The 24,543-nt window shown below is 48.7% G+C and overlaps 5 protein-coding genes across 5 annotated transcripts; 3 read left to right on the top strand and 2 right to left on the bottom strand.

Moving 5' to 3' along the window:
• Nucleotides 1–8,064: 8,064 nt before the first annotated feature.
• Nucleotides 8,065–11,823, top strand: FOBCDRAFT_186028 (uncharacterized protein; the record flags this gene model as incomplete). The annotated part of the gene is made up of 6 exons (XM_059608611.1): nucleotides 8,065–8,202; nucleotides 8,262–8,980; nucleotides 9,544–10,041; nucleotides 10,095–10,552; nucleotides 10,611–11,214; nucleotides 11,280–11,823. The coding sequence occupies 6 exons, from the start codon at nucleotides 8,065–8,067 to the stop codon at nucleotides 11,821–11,823; spliced, it is 2,961 nt and encodes a 986-aa protein (XP_059465275.1).
• Nucleotides 11,824–12,274: 451 nt separating this feature from the next.
• FOBCDRAFT_186024 (uncharacterized protein) lies at nucleotides 12,275–13,387 on the bottom strand (the record flags this gene model as incomplete). The annotated part of the gene is made up of 3 exons (XM_054705338.2): nucleotides 13,129–13,387; nucleotides 12,663–13,077; nucleotides 12,275–12,600 (listed from the first exon to the last, which is right to left on the bottom strand). The coding sequence occupies exons 1-3, from the start codon at nucleotides 13,300–13,302 to the stop codon at nucleotides 12,275–12,277; spliced, it is 915 nt and encodes a 304-aa protein (XP_054561313.1). The 5' UTR covers nucleotides 13,303–13,387.
• Nucleotides 13,388–17,009: 3,622 nt separating this feature from the next.
• FOBCDRAFT_251674 (uncharacterized protein) lies at nucleotides 17,010–18,353 on the top strand (the record flags this gene model as incomplete). Its single annotated transcript, XM_054705337.1, has 5 exons — nucleotides 17,010–17,269; nucleotides 17,320–17,342; nucleotides 17,423–17,745; nucleotides 17,798–18,263; nucleotides 18,310–18,353. 5 exons carry the CDS (start codon nucleotides 17,010–17,012, stop codon nucleotides 18,351–18,353), a joined length of 1,116 nt encoding a protein of 371 aa, XP_054561312.1.
• A 1,845-nt stretch (nucleotides 18,354–20,198) lies between these two features.
• On the top strand, nucleotides 20,199–22,448 carry FOBCDRAFT_276373 (fungal-specific transcription factor domain-containing protein; the record flags this gene model as incomplete). Its single annotated transcript, XM_054705336.2, has 4 exons — nucleotides 20,199–20,230; nucleotides 20,280–20,490; nucleotides 20,549–21,192; nucleotides 21,239–22,448. The coding sequence occupies 4 exons, from the start codon at nucleotides 20,199–20,201 to the stop codon at nucleotides 22,446–22,448; spliced, it is 2,097 nt and encodes a 698-aa protein (XP_054561311.2).
• Nucleotides 22,449–22,711: 263 nt separating this feature from the next.
• On the bottom strand, nucleotides 22,712–23,828 carry FOBCDRAFT_241513 (uncharacterized protein; the record flags this gene model as incomplete). The annotated part of the gene is made up of 4 exons (XM_059610362.1): nucleotides 22,712–22,896; nucleotides 22,928–23,270; nucleotides 23,329–23,636; nucleotides 23,750–23,828. 4 exons carry the CDS (start codon nucleotides 23,826–23,828, stop codon nucleotides 22,712–22,714), a joined length of 915 nt encoding a protein of 304 aa, XP_059467444.1.
• Nucleotides 23,829–24,543: the final 715 nt, after the last annotated feature.

Here is a 24,543-nt window from a genome sequence, read left to right as displayed (position 1 = left end):
TCTCAGCGTATTTACGCTCGAAGCTGGCCAGGCGCTCTTGAAATATCGCTTCAGTCGGTGAGGCTACAATCGAGTGCCATGATGCATAGAATTCATCCCATGTCTTTTCTGGCTGGTCTCCGCCGCTCAGGATTAAGACAGGCCGGCAATGCTGTAAGACTGCCTTGTTGACGTGCCAGAGGCAAAGCAGCGCCTTGGAGAACGGGAACCAGGTTGCGGAAGCATTCATCGCCGCTGGCCACCGGTCTGTCAAGATGACAGAAGGAAGATCGTGCTCATAGAGAGATTTGAGATGTTGCAAGGCCCAAGAGTAGTCCTCTTCTGTCTCGCCAGAGAGAAAAGCAAAGGCGATGCAGAAAGAGCGCTGGCAAGAGTCAACTCCAACCATGTCAAGAAGTGGCATAGCGTGCTTATTCGTCTTGTAGGTGCAATCCAGTATCAAGACGTCGGGATTGTATTGTAGATATGCAACAGAGTCTGGATGGGCAAAGAAGATAGCCGTCAGACGATTATTGGAATCTAATCGGACTCGGCACCAGAAGCCCTCCCTGTTCAAGTGGTCGACCAGTGCCTGAATGCTGCTTTGACCTTCACATAAATCTCTTCTCGTTGCCGCAATTCGATTATAGATATCTTTCTGAGTCGCAAGGGTATCGGAATTATTATAAAGATAAGTTCTGATTTCACGAGGGGCAGCTCCAGAAGCCGTGAGGCTGGAGATAGCTTTGAAATCGTTTTCCTTAAGTTGGCGATGTGCTGGGTGGGCGGACGGGTCTTCGCTTGGTGGGTGATTGTGTAGCGCGTATTCCTGGCTCGGTCGGTGACTCAAGACCCATGAATTTCCCCCTAGAGATTGTTTGGCAAGTACTGAGAACTTACAACCAGTTCCTCGGCTACATGTGCGACGTGTTCGTTCGACAGATGCACTTGGCGGAGGCTTGTTCCGATCACACGCAAATACAACTTTCGCTCGGCCGTTTGGAGTTTTGGAAGATTTTCCCGTCGTGAATGCATAGCCTCTAGGCTTCGCCCAAGAGTTTATGGCTAGAAGAAGAGCCTCCCGAGAGTCGTATGTGCCCTCTGGCGGGAGCACATCATTAGGGAATGCTGCTTGAGCCATGGTGGCAGCCCCTGATCTCTGCCGTTGTGTTGTTGCCTCGGTTGAATGCTGACATAATTTGCGCGTCCGGGCGGGCGGCCAATACATGGGCACCTAGGTGCCCAAATAAAATAGCGCACCAGGTGCCCAAATTATGTCAGCAGTCGTCGCCCTGATTGGCCAGCGACGGGTCTAAGGTTATAATGCTGTTTTCTAATATTTTCAAAGCACAAGCCAACTAGTTACCGTTTGACAACAATACAAAGTTCTGCCTTATCCTCCGCTGCATATAAGGTTTCTTACTCTATACTATCCATTTCTGCTTTTCGCCATATTTCTGTCATGCCTCTTCTTTTGTTTGCTAGAGGATTCTTTCCCATCTCCTTAACAACTTGGGCTTCGATGCGTTCATCCTCCGCCTTACTCCAATCCAAATACGCCATCATCTCTTCTTTCGTCCATTCTCTTGATCCTGTTGACGTGATACAGCGCTTGGACATCTGTTTGTAGTCCAGACACCACTCGTAGCTCTGCTTGTCGTACCTGAGTGGAAGCCCCATCGCCCTGCGATATTGCTGATTTGTTTTGATGCTGCCAGCCGGCTGCGCCGCATACCACGCGCTCCTTGCAGCGACATATCTTCCATATATGGCTTCTGGCGAGTCATACCTCAGTAGTGGCTGCAAAGGAAGGTTACGCAAATCGGATGGTTCGTAATTCAGACTTTCTTCGCCAGAAGGGCCTGGCACAGTTCCAACGGGACAGTCTGGGACGACAGAATATTGAGGAGCTGTAAGCGAAACTTATACAGTATGTGAAGACCGGGCAAGTGGGGTGTGTGCAGTAGCGGGAGAGCGTGCAGTAGCTTCCGCAATACATTCTAGCACTGGCATGCCTTCAACTAATGAAGGCCCTTGGCTTACTGAAATCGCCTCAATTGGGTCAGCCAGACTTGGGACTGCGACCGGGGTTACGTCCGGCTGCGGGATTGACTTCGAGGCCGGCGCTTCCTGAATGAGCAAATCCTGGAACCTCAGAGGACACGCTCGTGAGGACCTCGCGTGACCAACGGCATGACAACTGCTACATGTGCTGGGCGCTTTCTTGCCAGGCTGAGAGATCTCAAATCCAGAGGGTTCTCGTTTAGTGCTCGTCGCAGGTTGACCTCTCGCCCTGATGATGCCCTGCTGCGGGGCTCGACGTGGCTCTAGTATGGGCCGGGGCCGATCCGCGCCTCGCTTTAAGTTCCAGTGAGGATGAAAATGATCAAGCAAAAGGCTGCGCTATTCCTCCTCGAGTCTCTTCAAGGTGTGAGAACACGGTAGCCCATGTGAGGAGGTGAAAGACTGACTGCAGGGAGCTTGGGGAGATGCCAAAGCTAACTTCCGTTGTTCTTGCACTTTGCGCAGGGCCTGGTGGGAAACCCAACCCTGGACAGCCTCGAACATTCCTCCAGAGATATCCAAAGGTGTCCGTATCTGTTGAGAGGCTCGTATGTGATTCAGTTCCTTCAGTTGGTTGGTGACCGCATGGCGCATGGCCTGCCAAGAATCGAAGAGGTCGAATGTGGAGGTCTTGATGTATGATTTGACTAGGGAGTGAATTCCTTCGGCCCTAGATGGCAATTATTAGCTTCCGACCTCTATATCTGACCCTGGATAGCTACCTCGAGGTAGCCACATTACCAAAATGCAGGTATTTATCCACCCATGCTTAATGATTCTCTCTTTGTGCGGCTCAAGCCAGTACAATTTAATATACCCAACGGCCCGGAGGTATCTTTTGGCGTACTTGAGCTCGAACTTGGCTAGGCGCTCTCTGAATATCTCTTCTGTTGGCGAATCCACAATAGTGTGCCAAAAACCATAGAATTCGTCCCATTTTTCGTCCTCTACCCGGCCGCTTGTATCGCCACTTTTCAGCACAAAGTCCGGTTGATAATACTGCAGGATTGCCTTATTAACATGCCAGAGGCAAAGCAGGGCCTTAGAGGAAGGGAAGCAGGTTGCAGTTGCATTTATTGCAGCAAGACATCGGTCAGTTAAGACTACAGAAGGGAGCTCATGATGGTAGAGTGATTTGAGATGATGAAGTGCCCATGAATAGTCTTCTTCTGATTCACCGGACAGAAATGCAAATGCGATGCAGAAGGAACGCTAACAAGAGTCAACTCCGACCATGTCAAGCAGCGGCATAGCGTGCTTATTCGTTTTATAGGTACAATCCAATAGCAGTACGTCCAGGTTGCTTTGCAGATATGCAACAGAGTCAGGGTGGGCAAAGAATATGGCTGTCAGCCGATTATCCGAGTCCAATCGAACCCGGCACCAGAAGCCCTCTCCCTGTAGTTGGTCGACTAACGCTTGGATACTGCTCTGGCCCTCACGCAGATCTCTTCTCGTTGCCGCGATCCGATTATAGATGTCTTGCTGCATCGCAAGGGTATCTGAACTGTTATGGAGGTACGTCCTGATATCTCGAGGAGCAGCGCCAGCAGTTATCAGGCTCGAAATAATTACTGCATCTCTCTCGTTAAGTTGGCGATGCACCGGGTATGCAGACGCGTCCGGACTCGGTGGATGATTGTGGTAGGCATACTCTTTGTCTGGTCGATGGCTTAGGACCCACGTATTTCCATCCAATAATTACTTAGCCAGCACTGAAAACTTACAGCCGGTTCTTCGGCTACAAGTGCGGCGTTGGCGTGTAATAGATGTGCTCGGTGGGAGTTTATTTCAATCACAGGCAAATATAACTTTGATTCGGCCACTTGACGTCTTTAATGATTTCCCCGTCGTGAACGCATAACCTCGAGGTTTCGCCCAAGAATTAATGGCTGCCAATAGAGACTCACGGGATTTGTATATGCCTTCAGGCGGGAGGGCATCGTCCGGGAAGGCAAGCCGGTGGCTTTGGTCCATTTTCGTTGGCTGTGTTGCTATCATACAGAGCGCAGGTCGCGTCGGTCATGTCAAACGCGCGCTGGCCAATCGGGGCGACGATTGCTGACATAATTTGGGCACCTGGTGCGCTATTTTATTTGGGCACCTAGGTGCCCATGTATTGGCCGCCGTCCGGGCGCGCGGGGTCTAAAAGCGCGCCCGGGCGCCTCTGTAGCGGGCGCCAGTCTGTATGAGAAGCATCCACGATCCGCGGTTCGCCAATGATCCGCTATGACAGCACAACAGCAGTCGCTAGAAACGCTCCTGGGCATTAGCAGTCAGCGCAAATCACTGAAACAGCAGCTTGACGCTGCGTCCATCAAGGCTGAATCTGGGAGAACGACTCTTGCTGACCTCCCAACGGTTCAGATCGGCTGCAAGAGGTATATACCAGAGGAGTATATTGCCAACAAGAATCGCAAAGGCCGGCGGAGCTGGATTCAAGCCTACGGATTCTTCCTCACGGAAGTCAGCCCTGATTTGCGGACGTTGCAGACCTACTGGGCTTGCTCGAAATGTGATGAACGCGGGAAGAGCTCGTTGTTCGTCGCGACAAACACCACGTCGCCAATTGAACATCTCCGAAGGTATATGACATGCGTATGAGTCCGACATTTATTCCTTTTCAGCGCCTTACTGGATATAGGTCACATATGATCACTGAGGCGGACGGCAATGCGTACGAAGATTCGTCTCGCGCTGACAGTCAGCCCCCTTCGAAACGGCGATGCCTGGAGCTTCCTACTGCAAGGTCCAATGCTAATAAAGCGAAGGAGCTGACGGTCGGCTGGATCGTTACTGCCAATCTTCCTTTCACGGCGCCGTCGAATCCGTACTTGCGACGAATGCTCGACTTACACGATGCGTCATTGGCGAAAGAGGTGCCGTGGAGCCGGCAGTCGGTGCGTGATACCATGCGGAAATTATTCGAGGTGAAGAAGGGAGCAATATCGTGTCAATTGGAGAAGGCAGTCACAAAGATTAGCTTTAGCTTTGACATGTGGACTTCTCCAAACCGGTACGCTTTCCTTGGCCTCCACGCTCACTATCTCGACGCCTCCTATCAAGTCCAATCGCGACTTCTTGCCCTGCGCCGTGTGTGGGGAGCTCATTCCGGAGATAACCAAGCAACGACAATATATGACATCTTCGGCGAGTACGGGATACGAGATCGGATTGGCGCGGGTGTCTGCGATAATGTCTCGTCCAATGACACATGCTTGGCGAGCCTCTATCGTCAACTTTCTCCTGCGATGGCCGAGGAGGATATTAGAAACAATCGAACACGATGCTTTGGGCATATTGTCAACCTTGCAGCTCGAGCGTTCCTCTGGGGGGAAGATCCTGACTCGTTTGAGCGAGAAGCCTTCACCGAGGCGGCTTTCCAAGTTGAAGAGCGTGAGCTTCGACTTTGGCGGAAACGGGGAGCAGTGGGCAAGCTGCATAACATCGTCCGGTTCGTCAGGGCTTCTCCGCAACGGCGAGAGTTGATGAAATCTCTGGCATGCAGCCAGCGCGATGAAGACGATTATCACCTCTTTGAGGAGGACCGAGCTGCCATCGATCTCGAACTGATGCAGAACAATGAAACCAGATGGAATTCGACGTTTATGATGATCCAGCGTGCAATTCGAAAACGAGAGCAGATTGACCATTTCATCACATATCTCGACACGAAGGCAGCAGAGCCCCGACAGCGGGTGCCTGTCCAAGATCACCTTTCACAGCAGGACTGGCTTCTCTTGGCGGAGATACAGAGTCTACTAAAACCACTCTACGAGATCACCATGAGGTGCCAGGGCTGGGCTAAAGAAGGCCGTTACGGCGCCTTGTGGGAAGTGATGATCGGAATGGAATATTTGCTCAACTTCTTCGAGGAGCAAAAGCTGATATTCTCGCCCCCGGATGGCACTGCTGATGAGCTACAGATTGCCAGAACCTCGGCAACCACGAGTACAGCTTTCCAGTTCATATTCGCTCTTCTTATGTCTATTTTACTAAGACTTTCGCAGGATGTAGTCCTCTACGAGCTGACCAAGGTCGCGGACGCGAGAAACACTTGCCACAGCATACTCGAGACGAATATACCGGTGCATTCTCGCAAGCTGAGAGTCTTGATGATGACCACCGACGATGCATACAAATCTCTATCAATAACTGTTGGTCAAAACTTGACGAGTATTACAGTCTACTTGGTCAATCGCCACTTTACCCGGCTGCCGTTATTCTACACCCGCGCTGGAACGTGTCTTGGCTTGAGGCTAACTGGACTAGCCACGAGCAACTAGTGTGGCTACGGGATGCTAAGAACAGTGTCCGGGAATTCTTTGAACAACAGTATCCCCGTAAGGAGCAGTCTGAGGCAGCGAAAACCATGATAGGAAAAGCGATGCGGCAAGACGAGCCCAGCCAATTCGACCAGTGGATGCAGAGCTACGATCGGTACATGATGGAGGAAGAAGATGAGCTTGGAGTTTATATGAGGCAAGGGCCAGTCCGGCGAGAGAACTTGAACCCCATTCTATGGTGGAAGGAACACCAAGAAGAATATCCACGTTTGAGCAAGTTTGCCCTCGACATCCTGGCAATTCCTGCTATGTCTGTCGATCCTGAGCGGACGTTTAGTGTCACAAAGTTGACAATAAGCTCGCAAAGGCACAGCTTAAGCCCCGAGATAATAGAGGAAATACAGTGCCTACGGAATTGGCTAGGCCATCAAGCGATCACTGTGGGCGAGGTCGTCAGCTTTGGTGGGGACCTGATGGGCTGGGATGGAGGGGAGGCGTGAGAGTACCAATAGCTTCATCCTGGCCTCAGGTCAGCGCTTTCAATTCAAGTATATCAATTCAATTCAAGTTAAGTAAGTTCACGGACGATTTTATTTCAAGTAATCAAGTTACACCCCCGAACTTGACTTACTTGAATTGAAGTCAGCGCTGAATTGCTTTGACATGATCTCCTGAATTTAGAAGACCCTGGGCAATACCAAAGGCGAGATGGGAACTGTAATGTGATCGTCATTTTGTCCTTGACAGAACTTTTACTTCATCGATCCCTGTAGATATCCTGATGACCTCGCCAATGTACACCTTTTCAGCCTATTAGCGGCCTACATCACGGAAAAGTAAGTGTGTCGAGCCTACTGATAATCTCCAAGCTCAAGGTTAACGACGATACTCTGATTCTCAGAAGTGCCCCTACAAAGCTGAAAACTTGATCTAGACATGCTTGATCTTTTCACCGGCATATGATCGTTTCAGTGGACCCCGGTACAAGTGTTTAGGCTGATCCGAATTACAAGTATCAATCTGCACTAAAGTTCAAGAGAGAGAGGCTGGATCTCTTTCGACCCCGTGAAACTTGGACTGTAGAGAACGCCCTCTTCTAACTCCACTAATTAAAAGACTGTACTTTGGCAAGAGTTTGTCAGTCAAGGCACGAAGCCCATGCCATTGAACTCCACAACCATTACGTCGCAGTTCGGAGCAAAAGGTCGTCCGGCGCGGAGCAATAGGCGCCGATGAGACAAACTGTAAACGTTGTGGAACTAAAGCCAAGCGAATGTGGCTTCGGTTTATACGAAAGATCTACAAAGGCCAAGGTTGCAGAGATTGCTGAATACGAGCGACAGATACATAGCAGAGACTGAGATTTTCAAGCATGCTCCACCTCGTTGGGTAGGCGATGGGATCTCAATACGGCAACACTACACCCTAAGTAACCCCGGCTGTAAACGGTTGATATTTCTCGCTTCGGAACTTACAGTGCGCCCGCCATCGGTGACACAGTAGCCAACATCACGGCAACCCTTTATCCCGAAGGATACAGGCTTGCAGTGCAGAGCATCGGAAGACCTTCAGTTGCTTTTACTGCGCCGAGTTGAAGCCAATATTTTATGCTGGTCCCTCCTTACCTTGACTGGTGTAGTAGCCGCTTAAAAAATCTGGTCTAACCAAGTCTACTGTACTTTTATCTTATCATTTATCCACTTGAAGCTCACTTAGAGTTTGCTTGTCTTTCACCATGTGTTCCACGCAAACTCCCACTACCCCCAAGATTAACGAACTGAATCCTGGTTTTGGCGTTGAAGTCCAGGGCCTTGACTTCTCAGAAGGTGTCTCTGACAATGACAACGCCTTTATTGAGGAGCTTGTCAAGATAGTAAGCTTCTGCATCCCCAGGTCCAGTAGGAACACTGTTTATTAATGATCGTGTTACAGTACGGTATAGTGGTTATCCGCAAGACCAAGCTTGACGATGCAGCCCATATTAGCCTGGCACGCAGATTTGGAGAGCTGGATGATGTCAAGCCGTATAACAAAGCAGGGAGAGTTCACCGCCTGGCCTATGACGAACTGTTCGATGTCGGCAACATGGAGCATGATGGCTCTATCGTTGACCCTAGCAGTCCTCGGGCACTGGCCAATAGGGGGAACAGCCTGTTCCATGTCGACTCGAGTTTCAACCCCCGTCGGGCGGGTTACTCCCTACTTCTGTCTCACGAGCTGCCACCTAGGGGTACTGGCGGTAGTACGGAGTTCTGTGACACCCGAGCTGCATGGGACGACCTTGATGAAGCTACCAAGCAAGACCTGCTGTCAGAAGACTACATTGCCTGCCACTCCATCCTCCACTCCAAGAAGATTGCTGCGCCAGAGCACTTTTCTAATATAGAACCCGCCGATTACCCCATGGGTCGTCATCGTCTAGCTCAGAAACACGAGCGATCGGGCCGCATGAACTTGTACCTCGCCAAACATATCCATCATATTGAAGGTTTGTCGACGGAAGAGTCACAAGAACTTTTCGACAAGCTCTTTGACCATGCCACTCGGGACAAGTATCGCCTCGAAGTGGAGTGGCGCAACGTGGGGGACCTTGTCGTCTGGGACAACACCTGCACCATGCACCGAGCAGTTGGAGGACCTTTTGCCTTCAGGTACAAGAGGGATATGAGACGCGCAACTGTCCATGACGATAGTACCCAAGCTTGGGGATTGAACGAGCACACCGATGTTCGTCAAGGTCTTCCCTGAATAGATCAATCACGCTACGGGTCCAATTGTTTTGTGAGAGCTATTGGTCTAGATACCTACTGTATACTATCTCCTACAAGCCTAGAACGTAATAATCAAGTTGAATGAATGTCTCGATAAGTGAGCTGTTTCTTGTGCGTCATGGTTCTCCGTATGCTTGGAAACCGACCGTTACCGACCATTGCCGTCCGTCGCCGACTCTTGCCGACGGAGCCGCCATATATACCCACAATCCATCGGCATTGAATTCCCCTTTCGCTCTTCCCCCTAACCTTTCCTCCTTCCTTGGCCGGCCTATGACAAAACATCAGTAGAAATTGATACAGAGAGACATGACCCTCGGAACAGGCAAACGGTCATACCGGGCCTGCCTACGGTGCCGGCAGCGCAAGACCAGATGTGACTTGTAACCACCCTTGCCGTCTCATTTGTTCTGTACCGTATCGCTAATTCTAGTTACCTTTAGTGATGGCGTTGGTGTTCCCAAAAAGCCCCCCTGCGTAGCCTGCCATCATTCGGGGAGCGAATGTGTCCTCGCCGTGTCGCGTCGAGGGCGGCATGCCACGGGCGGAGTAGCTGTTGGTTCCGATAACATCACTATTGCCCAACGTAGTGAGTCTCTTGATGCAATCACAGTCTCGCCGCAGGCACCGGACTATCCTTCAGACGCGGAGATGCAAGAGTACGCAACAGACGAACCGCCTGAGCCTCTACGCATGGCACTCAGGAACCCTTCCGATGCTCTACAGATTCTGGCGTATTCACAAGATAACTCCCCTGTTTCAACTCGTTCCCTGTCCATCGCATACTCCGATGCTACTGGGCGGTTGGCCCCCCAGGCTACCTCTCCTGCACATAGCACGACCCACGGTAACCGGCCAACACCTAGTTTTATTCTTGATAACTACGAACTGGTCCAGAGGGGCTTATTACATCCGAGTATCTTGCCTGAGCTTCTGCACATGTCAGTGACGTCAACCTGCTAATGCATGGGTTCAGCGGCTGATCATGGAGTAGATACGCCAATAACTACCATCCCTATTGTCCCATCGTGCCAGAATACTTTCTAGGCTCATCGGCCTTGGAGAGAATCCAAAAGCCTGACTATTTCCTTCTCACCATTATTCTGACTATTGCCTCAAGAGACTCTCCGAATCATGTACTAGTACATCGCTATTGCTGGGACCATACCCAACATCTCCTTCTCCAGGTGCTCCTCGCACATCCATGGTCCCAGACTCCCCGAACTGTCGAGGGCCTCATACTGCTATCAGAATGGTTACCGCACATTCAGGCTAACCGAGCCACCTCGGAAGCTCACAAGAGTTTATCCAGTGAGGACAGAACGGCTTGGTCTCTCGTTGGCCTCGCTGTACGGTTGGGCTATCTTCTTCGTTTGGATACGGCTGCTTTCCGGAACTTCATTGACGACGAATCGAAAGAACAAGAGGAGCGGAAGCGGCTGGTATGGATTTGTAAGGCCAAATGATCCTGTGACGCGAGAAGCATAATTTCTAATTCTTGTCCTACAAGTTGTTTATCTTTTGGATAGACAGATATCCGTTCGCCTGGGCCATTCATTTTGGTCTCGTGGCCCAGCACTGTCGTCACACTTCACCGAAAAGGACTTTCCGAGCCTGAAATCTACATCCGGCGTTAACGATCAGAGCTACGCGTCGGTTCTCGAAGCAACCCTCGAGCTCACTCAACTCATCTACAACGCTCATCAGATTCTATATCCATCTACCGACAAAACGCTCACCATGATACACAATGGCGACTACCCGATATACCTGGATGACTTTGACCGCTCCATCACGACGTGGCATGCCAAGTGGAAAGATGTCCAAGCGCCAATCAATGTCAAAACCACTCTCATGTTGACATACGAATACACACGTTTGTATGTCAACGCCTTCTCCTTTCAGGCGGCCGTCATACGAAAGTCGACTCCGCGTTCTTCCTCGCAGCCTGGAAACAGACAACCGCACCCTGACCAATTCGCTCATGGCATCATGTCACTGCCAGATGGTAGATATGTCTTTGACGCCACGCAAGCGGCGAAAAGCCTCCTGGGTCTCTTTAGTCGTCTTGAACCACGGCGGGCATTGTGTTACCTGCCTTCACGTTTTCATTTGTAAGCTTCATACAGATCATCCGACGTCATGTCTATCAAGTGTGCTGACAATGCCAAACATACAGATACGGGGTGTACGCAGCTGTGTTCCTCCATAAAGCACAAAGTGTTGGAGTCTTTCAGTCCGCTGCTGAGAGGCAAGAAGTGACCAATCTAGTGTTGCAGTTTATTTCCATCATGAACGAAGCTCCACTAGTCGGAACACATGTATGCCATGGGTACAGTGCCATGCTTAAAAGACTCTGGTGTCCACGCGACGGAGACAACTCCTCTCAAGGCCAACATAGTCCTGGAATGGGCCAAAATGCCACAAGCCGAGCGATGACCGACCAAGGAGACATTGAGACTACTGTTGATTCTTCAAATACACCAAATCAACTTGAAATGCAACAGAGGAGCGGTCGTGATAGATTCAACAGCCTTTTTGACCATGGTGAGCTGGAGTGTATCGGGGAGGAGTTCTGGTTGGGGAATAATGTGCCAAACCTCCCGTCAGTCGAGGAGTATCTCTTTGGATCGTTCTGGCCTGGTATCACAGGGTTTGGGATTGACCATGGATCTCGGCCTGATCATCAACACGAGAGCCAACCTACGATGGGCGGGCTTTAGAGGTTAATAATTCTTAAGTAGCGATAACTAGGTAATAAAATTTCAAAACGCCCGCTTTCAGTACAAGACGAAGTTATAACGATGTAGATCAACACCTAGACAACTTTAGAGGCTCCTTTACATCTCATTGGCAACTGTAAGAGTCCAGGCCAAATGTTTAACTATACCCAGTGATCTTATATAAAACGATTAAAATACAATAGGCAATGACGATTAATACACTTCATTTTTCTACAAAGCAGAAGTGCCAGCGTCAAGTGGATTAGGAAGAATTGCTGCCCTTTGCTTTAATAAAAAAATATAAATAGCTAAGATAGAATGTGTGCACGTGGAGAGAAAAGACCTGTATACAGTCTTAACCCCAGCTTAGGCGGCCATCTATACTAAAGAAAGTAACACGGTATAGCAAACTACTCATAAGAATAGTTTCATAACATTATTCACTAACGATTTACCACTTATCCTGGTTCGCTCTAGCAAATTCCTTCCATGTCGTAGGCTTCTCATCGAGAGCATTGAGAAATGGGGCCAGCTCGCCGTTGGCATAATAACCCGGATTTTCCATGAGCAACATATTCTCATAGATCAGCTGGGCAACAGGAGGGGGCATGTGGGACTTGAAAACATCTTCTGGCAACTGCACATATTTGCCCTTCTTGCCCGTCGCCTCAGACCACTCCCTCATCAGCTGATTAGGAGTCAAGTAGGCAGCTGCGGCGAAGATATCCTTGCCGACATATTTAGGGTAGCTTGCAATAGCCAGCTTGACGAATTTGCCTGCAACAAAAGGTTAACAATTGAGGTTCGGGGCCACACGTTGCTCTTAAACCATGACTTACCCATATCAGCAGACGCTAGAAATAGAGGCATCTGCGCCTTGTCACCATCTATAGGGAGCGCTAGGACATACTCGTCATCCCCGCTCTTACGGATGTATTGAACAAAGTCATCCATGAATGCGCCCGGCCAGACAAATGAGCAAGGGACGCCGCTATCACGCATATACTGAGCAATGCGGGCTTTGCTGTCAAAATGAACGATATGGGTCAGACGACCGCCGCTCGCTTCTGACACATTCAAGAGGGCCGAAAAGATGATGTGCTGTACGCCAGCGGCCTTTGCGGCATCGGTGACGGCCTTACCCTGCAATTCTTCGGTTTCGGCTGACATGGTCTCCCAGAAGTTGGTCACAACAAAGACCGTGTGAGCGCCCTGGACAGCCGAAGCCAGAGAGTCAACGTCGGAGAGGTCGGCCTGAAAACCAAGGTTTAGCGTAGATTCTGATAGAGTGTGTATCCCACGTACCGCAACCACTTCAACGCCTTTGGCTGCGAGCTCCTTTGCGGCAGGCTTGTTGATGTCGCGGGAAACAGCGCGGATTGTAAATTCGCTCGAAAGCTTCTTATCAGCGAGGATGGTCTGGACGACTGAGCCGCCCTGCTTGCCAGTGGCTCCAAACACTGTGAGAACCTTTGACATGTTGATGGATTTATTACTCGGAGAACTGAAGTTGTAATTGTGTATGATATTGATGCGTGAGATGAATGTATAGCTTTTAATGAACATGCTGGCCGCAACCGATTATCTTTATACCACATGCCAGCTTTGAGCTCCATAGCGCTTCTTCAAACAACTGTTCACTTCTCATAAAACCTACTGGAAAAGTTCAAATGTCCGCTTCGGCCGAATGTTCAAAATGCCCAGCAAACAACGCACTTCGGAGCAACTTACTACCATGGTATTTATTATAAAGAAGCGTACTAACTCTACGACTTGCGACTAAAAGTGCGGGCGCGGGACAATTTCTCGCCGTGTCAAGTGCCTTTGCGTCATAGCCGCGCGCAAAACTTTAGCGTAAGTATGCTGCCGTTTCATTGCCGCTTTCAGTGTGATAGGAAAGTGTACGAAAAGGGCTTATTCCTATCTAGGTCTAGTCACTTTTGAACAACAATGATGCCCTGCCGAAAATGACAGGTTTGGTAATAATGGCCGAGTAATAATAACGTGGAATCAAGCCACTTAATGATAATTACGCTTTGATTTTAGTCCTGGGTTCTCAAAAGAGGAGGGATTACTGGCCATTAGATAAGCTCTTTCTTTGAAGCACTTACAAGGTATCTCGTTGTTTAAAGACTGCAAATCGACTACCCGGGAGCTGCCAAAGGATTATTTACTCATTGTAACATGGCTCTGATTCAGTTGTCCCTGAGTGCTTAACCATGCCTTGATCTATTATACATTAAATACAGACGTACTGCTCGATGTTGCTCGATGCAGTGCGATATCTGCGTCACTACGCTCCAGACAAAAAAGACAATCGGGAAGTCCTTGAGTACTTGGCGAATCTGACGAAAGCCATGTTAATAGCGAGATCGGTGACCAATCCATAGTAGCAAGTATCTACAGTGAAATCCAACGACAACCCGACTAAAAGCAGCATCAGCCCTTGAAAGACTGATAACCAGTTTGTAACACCTGCCAAAGTATAGTATAATGTCTAATGCAGAAATAAAAAAGAGCTTTAAGATTAGGGTTTTCTGTGTTCTTAGTTGTTCTTAGCTATAACTAGAAGCTATATTACCTATAAGATAACTTTTATACTTCACAATATCATAGTTAAGAATTATCCGCAAGTATTAAGACAATCTATAAAGTAAGCCGGGTTCTATTGCCAACAGAGTTAACTGCGGATCAAGAAGACAAGCTGTCCTTAAACAGGCCGTTTCCCCCCTCTCTACCGAGCCCAGTCAATTGCATAGATATGATTAATGTAAATTCTATCTCTTCAAGTATTGATGAACTCCTATGGCCGATGTTCATGATAAACTGTTGATGCCCAATTATGTTGGGAAATCCTCATTTGGCATCAAGGTTACTATTTGGGGTGTTAATATATTAAACAGCTGCAGTCTTAAGTCGTGACCGAGTTAGCGATATTGTCGACTACATTGTAACTCTAGCAGACCTATTAGTATAACAGGCCCGAAATTCTGTCCCTGTGAGGTTGTTCCCGTATAGATGACTGTGGGAGTAAGTCGCCGACCGTCGGCACAAATTGACTCCAAAATCGTGATCCAAGACGAAGCATCAGACTGCATCTTGTCAGATGAAGTCGTAAGGACCGTTCCACCGACTATGCCTCCTATAGTCATCCCTTCTTGGAGCCCAGTTTCGTCGAGGTTGTAGATACGGTCTGTCCCAATAAAGAGGTCCTTTACGACACTCCCAAGACCAGAATAGTACCCTCTGAGTCCTTCTTCAGTGACGTACTTCTTCCTCGCTGCAGAAATAAGTCGTGATGGCTTCAATATAATGCTTATATGACGGTTGAAGAAACGGTCAACCCAATTCTTGCCGAGATAAGGCCCGCAGCCATTCAATTAAGCAAGGTACTATGCATAGTCGTGGATTTCCTACTTCGTGAGCGGTTGGAAATACTTTTCTCTTATTAAAATAAGGTTAATAAGTTCCTTTTCCTATATAATAGTCAGTGAAAGGAACTTTTGATGCTGTATTTGTGTCAGTCGCGCGCCTGCGATCCGATTTCTCAATGTCGAGCGAGGAAGAGCCTCCAACTTAGCTGCGCCGCGAACAGTCGATGAAGATGCGTCAGAAATTGCCCGCAAAATTCTCATTTTACGATCTGATATTTGCGATGACATTTTGAAAATTTGGATTTAATTGAAGCAAAAATGCGGTGTTGAGATATGCGCATCATCATGATGTTATTTGGAATTGAGACTATCACGGATTGGGCGGTGCGACGGGGTAGGCGGAGTGGTGGTGAGATACGATAGTTCGGAAAGTTTGCTCTGGGGAAGAGCGGGTCAGTAGGATCGCAAAAATTCGCAAGGATTACTGATCAAGCCGGATTACAAATTTTAAGGCACAGTATGATACAGTATGATACATACCTGAGGGCTTACATTTAGCACACAAATGGTGGTTTAACTTAATACGTCCGTGGAATGAGTAATCTTATTAATAAGAGTGACCCGATAATTACGAGAGTGCCTCTGGATTGATTTGTATTATCAGAAAAATAGAAGTGGAATACTGACTGATTTGATTTTTCTGTTGGGGATACTATGGGGTAAGTCGGGAACTGTAGGTCAACCGGGGTAATTAATAATCGGTACGTCAAGTGTAGATCGTTAGATAAGTGACACGTAAGGGTCATGCACTTCCGAGCGGCCATCGAGTCCTTGTAGGGGAATGGGGCATCTATCGAACTGGAACCTTTAAAGAAGGAATATGTTATAGCTGGACCGTGATGTCGATGATGACATATCCCATTAGACTGAGGTCAGAGTCATTGCGGCCAAAAGAAAGTGTTGGCTTAACCAAATCTTGAGTATTGCCGCAGGGTTAAGATAACATAGACTTAAGATACGGGTAGATTTGCAATTGTGTCGGAGTGAAGCTTCTAAATCCGTTCCTTCATATGGCTGTCCTCCTCAACAGCCCCTTTTCGCCAGATGAGCGCCAAGTCCATCCTTGATGCTGCTTGGCCCCGCCGGGACTCAAAATCGGGTCAGTCTGCTATCGTGTCATGCTAACTAGACACTCGACGGGTATCAGCTGTTCAGTGTGTTCTCATTGACTTAAACCTTCAGTCACGTCCCTTTTAAAAGCTCATGCTGACGATGGAATAGAGAATCTCAGTAGCCTTGTAAAGATGATTGTGTAGGGGTTTGTTTAACTGGAGGGAAGAGAAAGCTAATTCCTGTCAGACATTACGTGTATTCGGTTCATTGATGTAGATTGGTATATTCATTGTTGTGTTCTGTAAAAATCTGCCCCTTTGGGGCTGGTTGGTATTAGATTGGCGGCTGGGAAAGGGCTCCACTTTCCTTCATCACAATATTATTCTTGTATCCAGAAAAGGAGGGGGAATTGAACCAATCCCTCCCTGACAGACTGATCAAAAAAGAATCAAGTCGACAATCAATAACATCACCACATTCTGCTCCACATCTTAATACACTCACCCCATCGTATAGCTGCGTATCCAACAGTTGGTTACGCGCGTTATCTTAGAGGACCCCTGCTTGCACGTGACAACCCTGCACTTGTTCAACACAATCCTCACGTCATCTGACCCAACTTTCATTTTCCCATTTTTCTCGTCGCCATTCTTTCTGCTCTTCTCTCAAACTCTCTAACCACCAAAAAATAAGAAAAGAATGGTTAATATTCTCACCAAAATCGGCTTTTCCGCCGTCGTTATCCTCGCCGTCCTTTTCCAGATCTTCCTTCAAGAGACAATATGGCTGTTCCTCGGCGTCGGCAGGGTCATGCAGCCGCTCGCTGATTTCCCCTACACGTGCCGCAAGATCGTTGATCCGCGTATGGAAGCTTGCGAGGATATGTGGTTATCTCAATCTACGAGGCAAATGTTCCTTGCTTGTTCGGACCCTATTGCGCGGAAGCATTGGATGCCCAGGTATGTCTCTAAGCTATAAATTCTCTGTTGTAGGATTAACAAGGGTGTAGTGTTGGTCATCTGAATATTTCCGGTGGCTCTCGGCGAGATTCTATCGTCGCGCTGGATATTGACAAGCCTGTTGACAACGGCTTTCGACTACGCACTCTTAAGACGCCTGGTTCTCCGGCACTTTCGGAGACGGGCTCATCAATGTGGTGGGCTTCACCGGAATGGAAAACTCTGATGGCGGCATTGACTTGATGATTGTCAACCTGCGACCTTCTGTTGATGGTGAGAGTGGAAAGCTTCTCGATCAATATGTTTCCGGCGCGAATACAACCATTGAGCATTTTGCAACGAGTGCTGAAGCAACTGAGCTGAAACATGTTCGCACCTATGCTGATCAAGGCATTGCCACCCCAAACCGTGTTGCGGTTCTGGATGATAAGACGTTTTACATTACAAATGACCACGGGCCCCACAAACATGGCTGGGTGAGTATCTAGCTATAATATTCTCATGAAAATAACTACTAATAGTGCTCAGCGATATCATCTAGCTATGCTTTTAGGCTCCGCCAACATCCATTTCTGCGAAGCAAACAAACCCTGCAAAGAAGTCGTAAACAACCTCAAATTCCCCAACGGCCTCGCCCGCAAAGACGACATAATCTACGTTCCGGACTCCATAACCGGCACTCTGTACATCTACCGCATTCTGCCGAATAAAGAGCTCGAAAAGATCGACGAGGTAAAGCTCGGCTACGGTCTTGACAATGCTTCTATTGACGAGAACGGGGATATCTGGATAGCTGCTTTTCCCGTTACTGCTGCCATTTTCCAGGCGTATGAGGATCCGTATAATGCTCACACTCCTGCTGCTGTGCTGAGGGTGAGGAAGGTTGACGGGAAGTACGTGGTTGATAAGGTTATTGAGGATGCGGATGGTGAGGTTCTTCCTGCTGCTACGACGGTTGTGCATGATGCGAAGACGGGAAGGCTTTTCTTGAGCAGTAAGTCAAAGAAGTCTCATATGATGAATATCACTGACAATAATAGGCGTTATTTCACCATTTATCGCTGTTTGCGAGCCAAAGGTTTGAGTTTCAATCATCAGCTAGTCTTTGCGCCTGCGCTACACTCTACCACTAGTACTAAATCTCCACGCACCCAATGCTACTCTGTATGGCGGCGGCCCCTAAGTCGGTTGCCCATTCAGTCTGTCTCTGCACGAGGAGGTTGCGAGTGGTTATGTCAACAGTAAGTACGGCCCATCCGGACCTGACTTGGAGAACCCGCGGGATCTTGCGTGGATCCACTCCGAATTTCCGGGATATATGGGTCCGGATTGCATAGTCCTTATGGGCCCTGGCTGAGGATTCGGCGTCCAGCCGGATGAAGACGCGGAGATCCCCTCGGGGTGGGGCGCCTGCAGTCGGTTGTCCCTGGCGATGAGGGGGCTGTTGTTGTTGACGTTGTTGTTAATGGTGTCGGGATTGGTGGGCAAGGGCGTTGTTTGCAGCCGGAGGCGAGGCCGCGACGATGCTGTAAGTAGGCGCCGGAGCAGATTTGGCGTCAGTAAGTGCCTGATTCCAGGAGTCCAGGAAGCTATCGGCAAACTTTTGGGCGAATTCCCGTTCGGGCCCAGTGGTGAATTGTTTCGCTGCTTCTTCAAATTTGGCGCAGAAGGTGGCGGATGCCATCACCACCGCCGTGGGTTGCACGAAGCGCAGAATTGTGGTTATTATAATGCACTTGTTAAGAAAATTGGTGTAATTAGGGCTACTTTCTTAACATCTACATGCCAAGAAAGTAAGATGACAAAGGTAGGTTGCGGTCGTGCTCCTAAGCTAGTCTGTACGGGGTATAGGGTAACTCAAGGGCGGATTCCTAAACCAGGGGTTTATGTTAGCAGAGCGGTTAAGTGCACTTACTGAGCGGTCGTAGTGCTACGTTAGGTAATAGTCAATGTACGATAATGCGTAGCAGTCAAAGTAGATTGAGGTAACCAAGTTGTATTGATAGCTGAGGAGCTGGTGTCCTAGCGACAGCCGCGACAGCCACATCCTCCAGGTATGTACTACTGGTTGAGGGTGATCACTTCATGATCATTGCGCTAGAACTATCTTCCGTTCCGGCAGGATGAGAAAAATGGGCCCCCGCCTTGGACATCGCCCCACCCTAGAGCTAGGTCACATGACACAGTGCCTATAATTGTCCCATTCGCCGTGTGCAATTTCTGCACTCGGCAACTGGACGCTTTCCAATACAGCGGATCGTACCTTCAGACTCTTGTGCGTCACCCTGGTGAGATCAACCCTTACATTTTCCTGGCTTATCCTCGGCCCTATAATTTATCGAATTCTGGCACAAAAACCGATCAATATGAAGGTGGAGCGTTAAGACCGACAAAGGTCATTTTCACAGCCAAATTACAAATTGAGGTGTCCGTGCCGAAGTAAGTGGCCGAGGCACGAGGTCCTTACTTGGCTGTTGGGGCCCGCCCCTACCTTCACTAACGGGTATGACCCCCGGACCTCCGCAATCTTGGCCCCCAATCTGAAACGTCTCCTCTTTCCAACGTACACTGTCCTTGCTTCATTAGGTCAACAACGCGCGACACGAGGCTCCAGTATCACGGTGCGGAATCATCTCTACGTGTTCCTGTCCGCGACCAGCAGCAATAGGAGATATGACCGGCTCAACTCGCCAAGAGTCTTGGCGGGGCCATGCCTCGCCAGCCGGTGAACGCTCCACGTCTAGTGCTGCCAGGGGGCTGCAGAGCGCAAGAGCACGTAACGCATGCATGCGATGTTACAAACAAAAGTTAAAGGCAAGCTGTATTCGCATCTTTTGGTATCCGTCATCGAGGGAGATCGCGACTAACAACTGGTCATTGGAAACAGTGTGATAATGAGAGACCATGTGCGCTTTGTACTCGTTCCAATATGGAATGCAAAGAAAACAACACAAGAAGAAAGTAAGTCATGGCATATCTACTGGACAAGAATCTTACTCATTGCTTAAAGGCGGCATCGCAAAGCCTCATCCCCTGTATATAACCATCGCCCATCCCCTCAGCCTGCACCCGTTCAAACATTCCAGACTATCCGAGACGCCATAAATAGCCCAGACGTCCCTGCAAGCGATATTGGCCCACCGTCTCCGGTGTCTGAAGCACAGACTAGCACTCGAGTCGTGACTCAGGACAGTCCGAACTCATACCCATTATATTTCCATGTAGGTAGCCAACTTATTATCCTTGGCCGCCCTTTCGTGGCTCACGGGACATTCCTAGATATATGACCACTTGCATCCTCCATCAAGCGCCACTGAAAATGCTGAATTGGCTTACAAACCCACTCCACGCCCATCCGCCTCCTCTTGCACCCAGGAAAGGGTTCCAGTTGTGGACTTGGTCGACATGCAGTTGCCACCCTCGGAAATTGCATCTTTACTCCTGGATTCATACATCCACAACACCCATTGGTATCAGCTGGTAGTTCACGAGCCGTCCTTTAGGCTGGAGTTCAACGAGATGATCCGATGTGGGTCTATTCCACCCCATCGATTCTCATTCCTCATACTTTCTATGGTTGTTCTTGCCATGGGCTCTACCTTTGCCAACGAAAGAGCCATGAACCAAATCTGTCCTGGCTTTGATCTAAAGGCGCTCCAGAAGAAGATGATTCGCAAGGCTGAATCAAACTTCTTCGAGATATTCGAAATCCCGACGATTGAGTCCGCACAGGTGGGAACTCTGCTGACGACATATTTGGGCTTCCACGATAACAGACCAAGACGTGCTTACGTCGTTCTGGGGGCGGCCTTGAAAGCGGCCTTGTCTATTGGACTGCACAATGAATCATCCTGGAGAGAAATAGACTCGACTCAAAGAGAAATACGCAAGAGGTGCTGGCGCGCACTCTGCATTTCAGAGACGTATGAATGCCTTGTGATACACTAAAAATCTGCTAATATCCGATAGTTTTGTTGCTGTCAATTGTGGGAGACCTTCCCTCATCAATCAAACACACTGGGAAACGAAAATGCTGCGAAATATCGACGACACACAGATAAGATGCCCAGGATTTGACTCTACCGAGCTTTTCGAGGATGGCTCCCGCCAAGACGTAACAATCCTATCCTATCAGATGCACATGTTCAACCTCTACACGGTCATTTTCGACATCATGGAAATATTCTATCGTCAAAAGGCCACACCCATCCAGCACATTATTGATCAAGCCAAATCCATCCGAGAACGACTAAATACATGGAAGAGGAACATCCCCCCTGAACTGACATTATCATCTTTCAAATCAGAGCGTCTTGAGCCAGAGGTCAACGGAATAATTGAGGTGTTCAAGGTCCAAGCTCTTGCACTCGAACTACTTTACTACAACGCTCAGATCATCCTATACCGTCCGTTTCTGACGTACCGCTCAGCACGTCACTTGGACATCAACAAACCTGGTACACCAATTAATTCCTCTGAAATACCGGGTGCGGTAGAAGGTACGGTGGTGAAAGAGATTGATCTGGAATTTTACCGGACATGCAGAAGTGAGTGTTGGGAAGCAGCCATGAAGACGACGAAAATCCGCGATTATCAAGATATCCTCAGGTTGGCTGGAAGAACGCTTATTGCTCCGTTCATTGGAATCCATTGCTTCACTGCGGGAGCGGTATTGTGTCTGTTTGCACTCTCATCTCCCTTGACAGCAACTGCGCAAGAGTCAAAACGAGCTTTGGGGAAGCTTGTTACAATGCCGCAACTCTTAAACTCGCCGACAACTTTGTCCAAGCAGTCAGCAAATATCATGAAGGACCTCTTGCAATTAATCCTTACAGAAGAGATGAAGGGTTTAACATCTGGAAGGTTGGACCATATGGACGGTCCTGAGCTTAGCCGAGAGTCCGCCGAGAGCATCGCACAATCTTCACAGTCATTAGATAAGCTCGTGACTTCTCGGCCCGGGGAAAGCCCATACCCGACACAGAGCAGAAGAGCTACCAACGATGGCAGGTTGTCGTCTTCGATTACCGCGACGGAGGATGTAACGAATACCAGTCGGACCAGAAATGAAGCTCAAGTGCCTCCACAGCATCGTCCCATAATGGGCACCAATACCTTCGATGACGCTGTAACTGCTTTACAAAGTGGTCTGTATTCGCGAGATCTCTGCTCGTGGTAACGTAGCTAATCTAATGTCTCGCAGTATTCCGCGATGGAAGAATGAGATCTAATCCTCCACAGCCAGCTCTGCAAGGTCGAACACATCATCAAGACGAGTGGCAAACCTCTGATATCGCCAGCGGGTTTGTGGATTCAACAGCATCCGCGGGATATCCAAATTTTGGGGACATAGAACTTTCACTGGATGTCGCAACTCAAATGTGGATTTGGGACAATACTTTTAATTTCTTATAGAGGTCCATTTCTTAATGAAGCCGTTCTCTATAGCTTAGACTGAATAGTCTCCGCCTCTTGTTTAGCCTTATCCACCAAAGTACGTCTCAAAATCTTGCCAGCTGCGTTCTTTGGTACCACGTCGACAAATCGAACGCCGCCTCCCAATCGCTTGTGGGCAGCGACTCTAGCGCTGAACCATTGTATAATACTCGTTCCCGTCTCTAGCGTCGCTTCAACCCCTCACCTTGGCACAATGTATACTCTTGGAACCTCTAGCACGCGCCTTGTCGTAGACGCCAATGACCGCCACGTCGTCAATACCGTGATGGCCGTGAAGGAGCCCTTCAAGCTCTGCGGGCGCGACTTGGAAGCCCTTATACTTGATCAACTCCTTAATACGGTCGGTGATGTAGAAGTCCCCATTCTTGTCCTTGTGCCCAACATCTCCAGCCCTGAAATAGCTATCTTCCGTGAGAGCATTCTTTGCCCCGGCAGGGTTGTTGAGATACCCCAAGAAGACATTTGGGCCTTTCAGCCAAAGCTCATCGGTTTGTCCCACCGGAACTGCTTTCTCGTCAGAAGACATGTACTTGGCTGTTATGTTCTGGAAGCAGTAGCCCTACAGAGCCCATGGTGCTTTGCTATTGATTCCACATCTGGACGTGAGTGGCTGGAGAAGTCTCAGAGAGGCTGTGTACTTGCTTGACAGGAACCCCAATTCTCTGGCAAACAGTATCGACAAGATCCCTCGTCAATGGAGCCGCGCCGGAGCTCAATATTTGCAGTGAGCTTAGAGCGTAGTTTTCCACAATCGGATGCTTTCCGAGTAAGAGCAGGACTGGAGGGACAATAAATGCAATGGCGATTTTCATCGTCGGTACATAGGAGCAAAATTTATTCAGCTCAAACTTTGGTATGGCAACCAGTGTAAAACCAATATACATAGAGAGATGCATAAGGCATACCAAACCTATCTCTGAGTCAGTGACTTTCATTTTGAAATTCAAGGTTTTGACGTACCATATACAGGTATATACTAGAAGGGGAGGAATGCCAATATGCGGTCGCGAGAATTATTGAAACCGTTGTTCCAGGACAAGTTTTGGCCTTCAGTAGAGTTAAGCATTAGAATATTGGAGACGATATTTATATGCGATAGCATAACTCCCTTGGGAAGGCCAGTAGTACCGCTACTGGCCGCCAAAAAATGAGAGATCAGTTTTAGGGGCCTTTGAGAGTGTTCGTTGATGTCGCAAGTCCCCCTGTGTCACCCACAGCTCCTTGAAGTGCAAGAACGACTTTATTTCGTCCTTGGCATTCCAGAAATTCGAATTGCGTCACCAAGACTTTGGCTAGTGAGTCTTTAACTGGAATGCGAGCTCCTCGGCGACTGCGTTTTATAGAAGAAATGGCCAATTCTCTGCTAGCTGACCGCGACGCGTCACCTGTCGGCAAGCGCTGGGCTCATAACTTCGTCAAGCGACAACCGGAGCTAAAGACACGTTTATTTCGGAAATATGACTATCAGCGAGCTAAATGCGAAGATCCGTCTATTATTCGTGGCTGGTTTAGGCTCGTATAGAACACAATCGCGAAGTACGGTATTAGATCAGATGATATCTGGAACTTTGACGAGACTGGCTTTATGATGGGCCATATTATGGCCGGAATGGTTGTCACAGGTTCAGAAAGGCAAGGAAGGCCAAAATCAGTGCAGCCTGGAAACCGGGAATGGATTACAGTAATCCAGGCGATCAATGCGGAAGGTCAATCGATTGCTCCATTCATCACTGGTTCAGGCCAATATCATCTTGCGAATTGGTACCGAGAATGCGACCTCCCAGGCGATTGGGTTATTGCAACGAGCCAAAATGGAT

Source organism: Fusarium oxysporum, chromosome VII (assembly GCF_013085055.1).
Source record: "Fusarium oxysporum Fo47 chromosome VII, complete sequence".
NCBI classification, from domain to species: Eukaryota; Fungi; Ascomycota; class Sordariomycetes; order Hypocreales; family Nectriaceae; genus Fusarium; species Fusarium oxysporum.
This window is presented reverse-complemented; position numbering and strand designations above follow the sequence as displayed.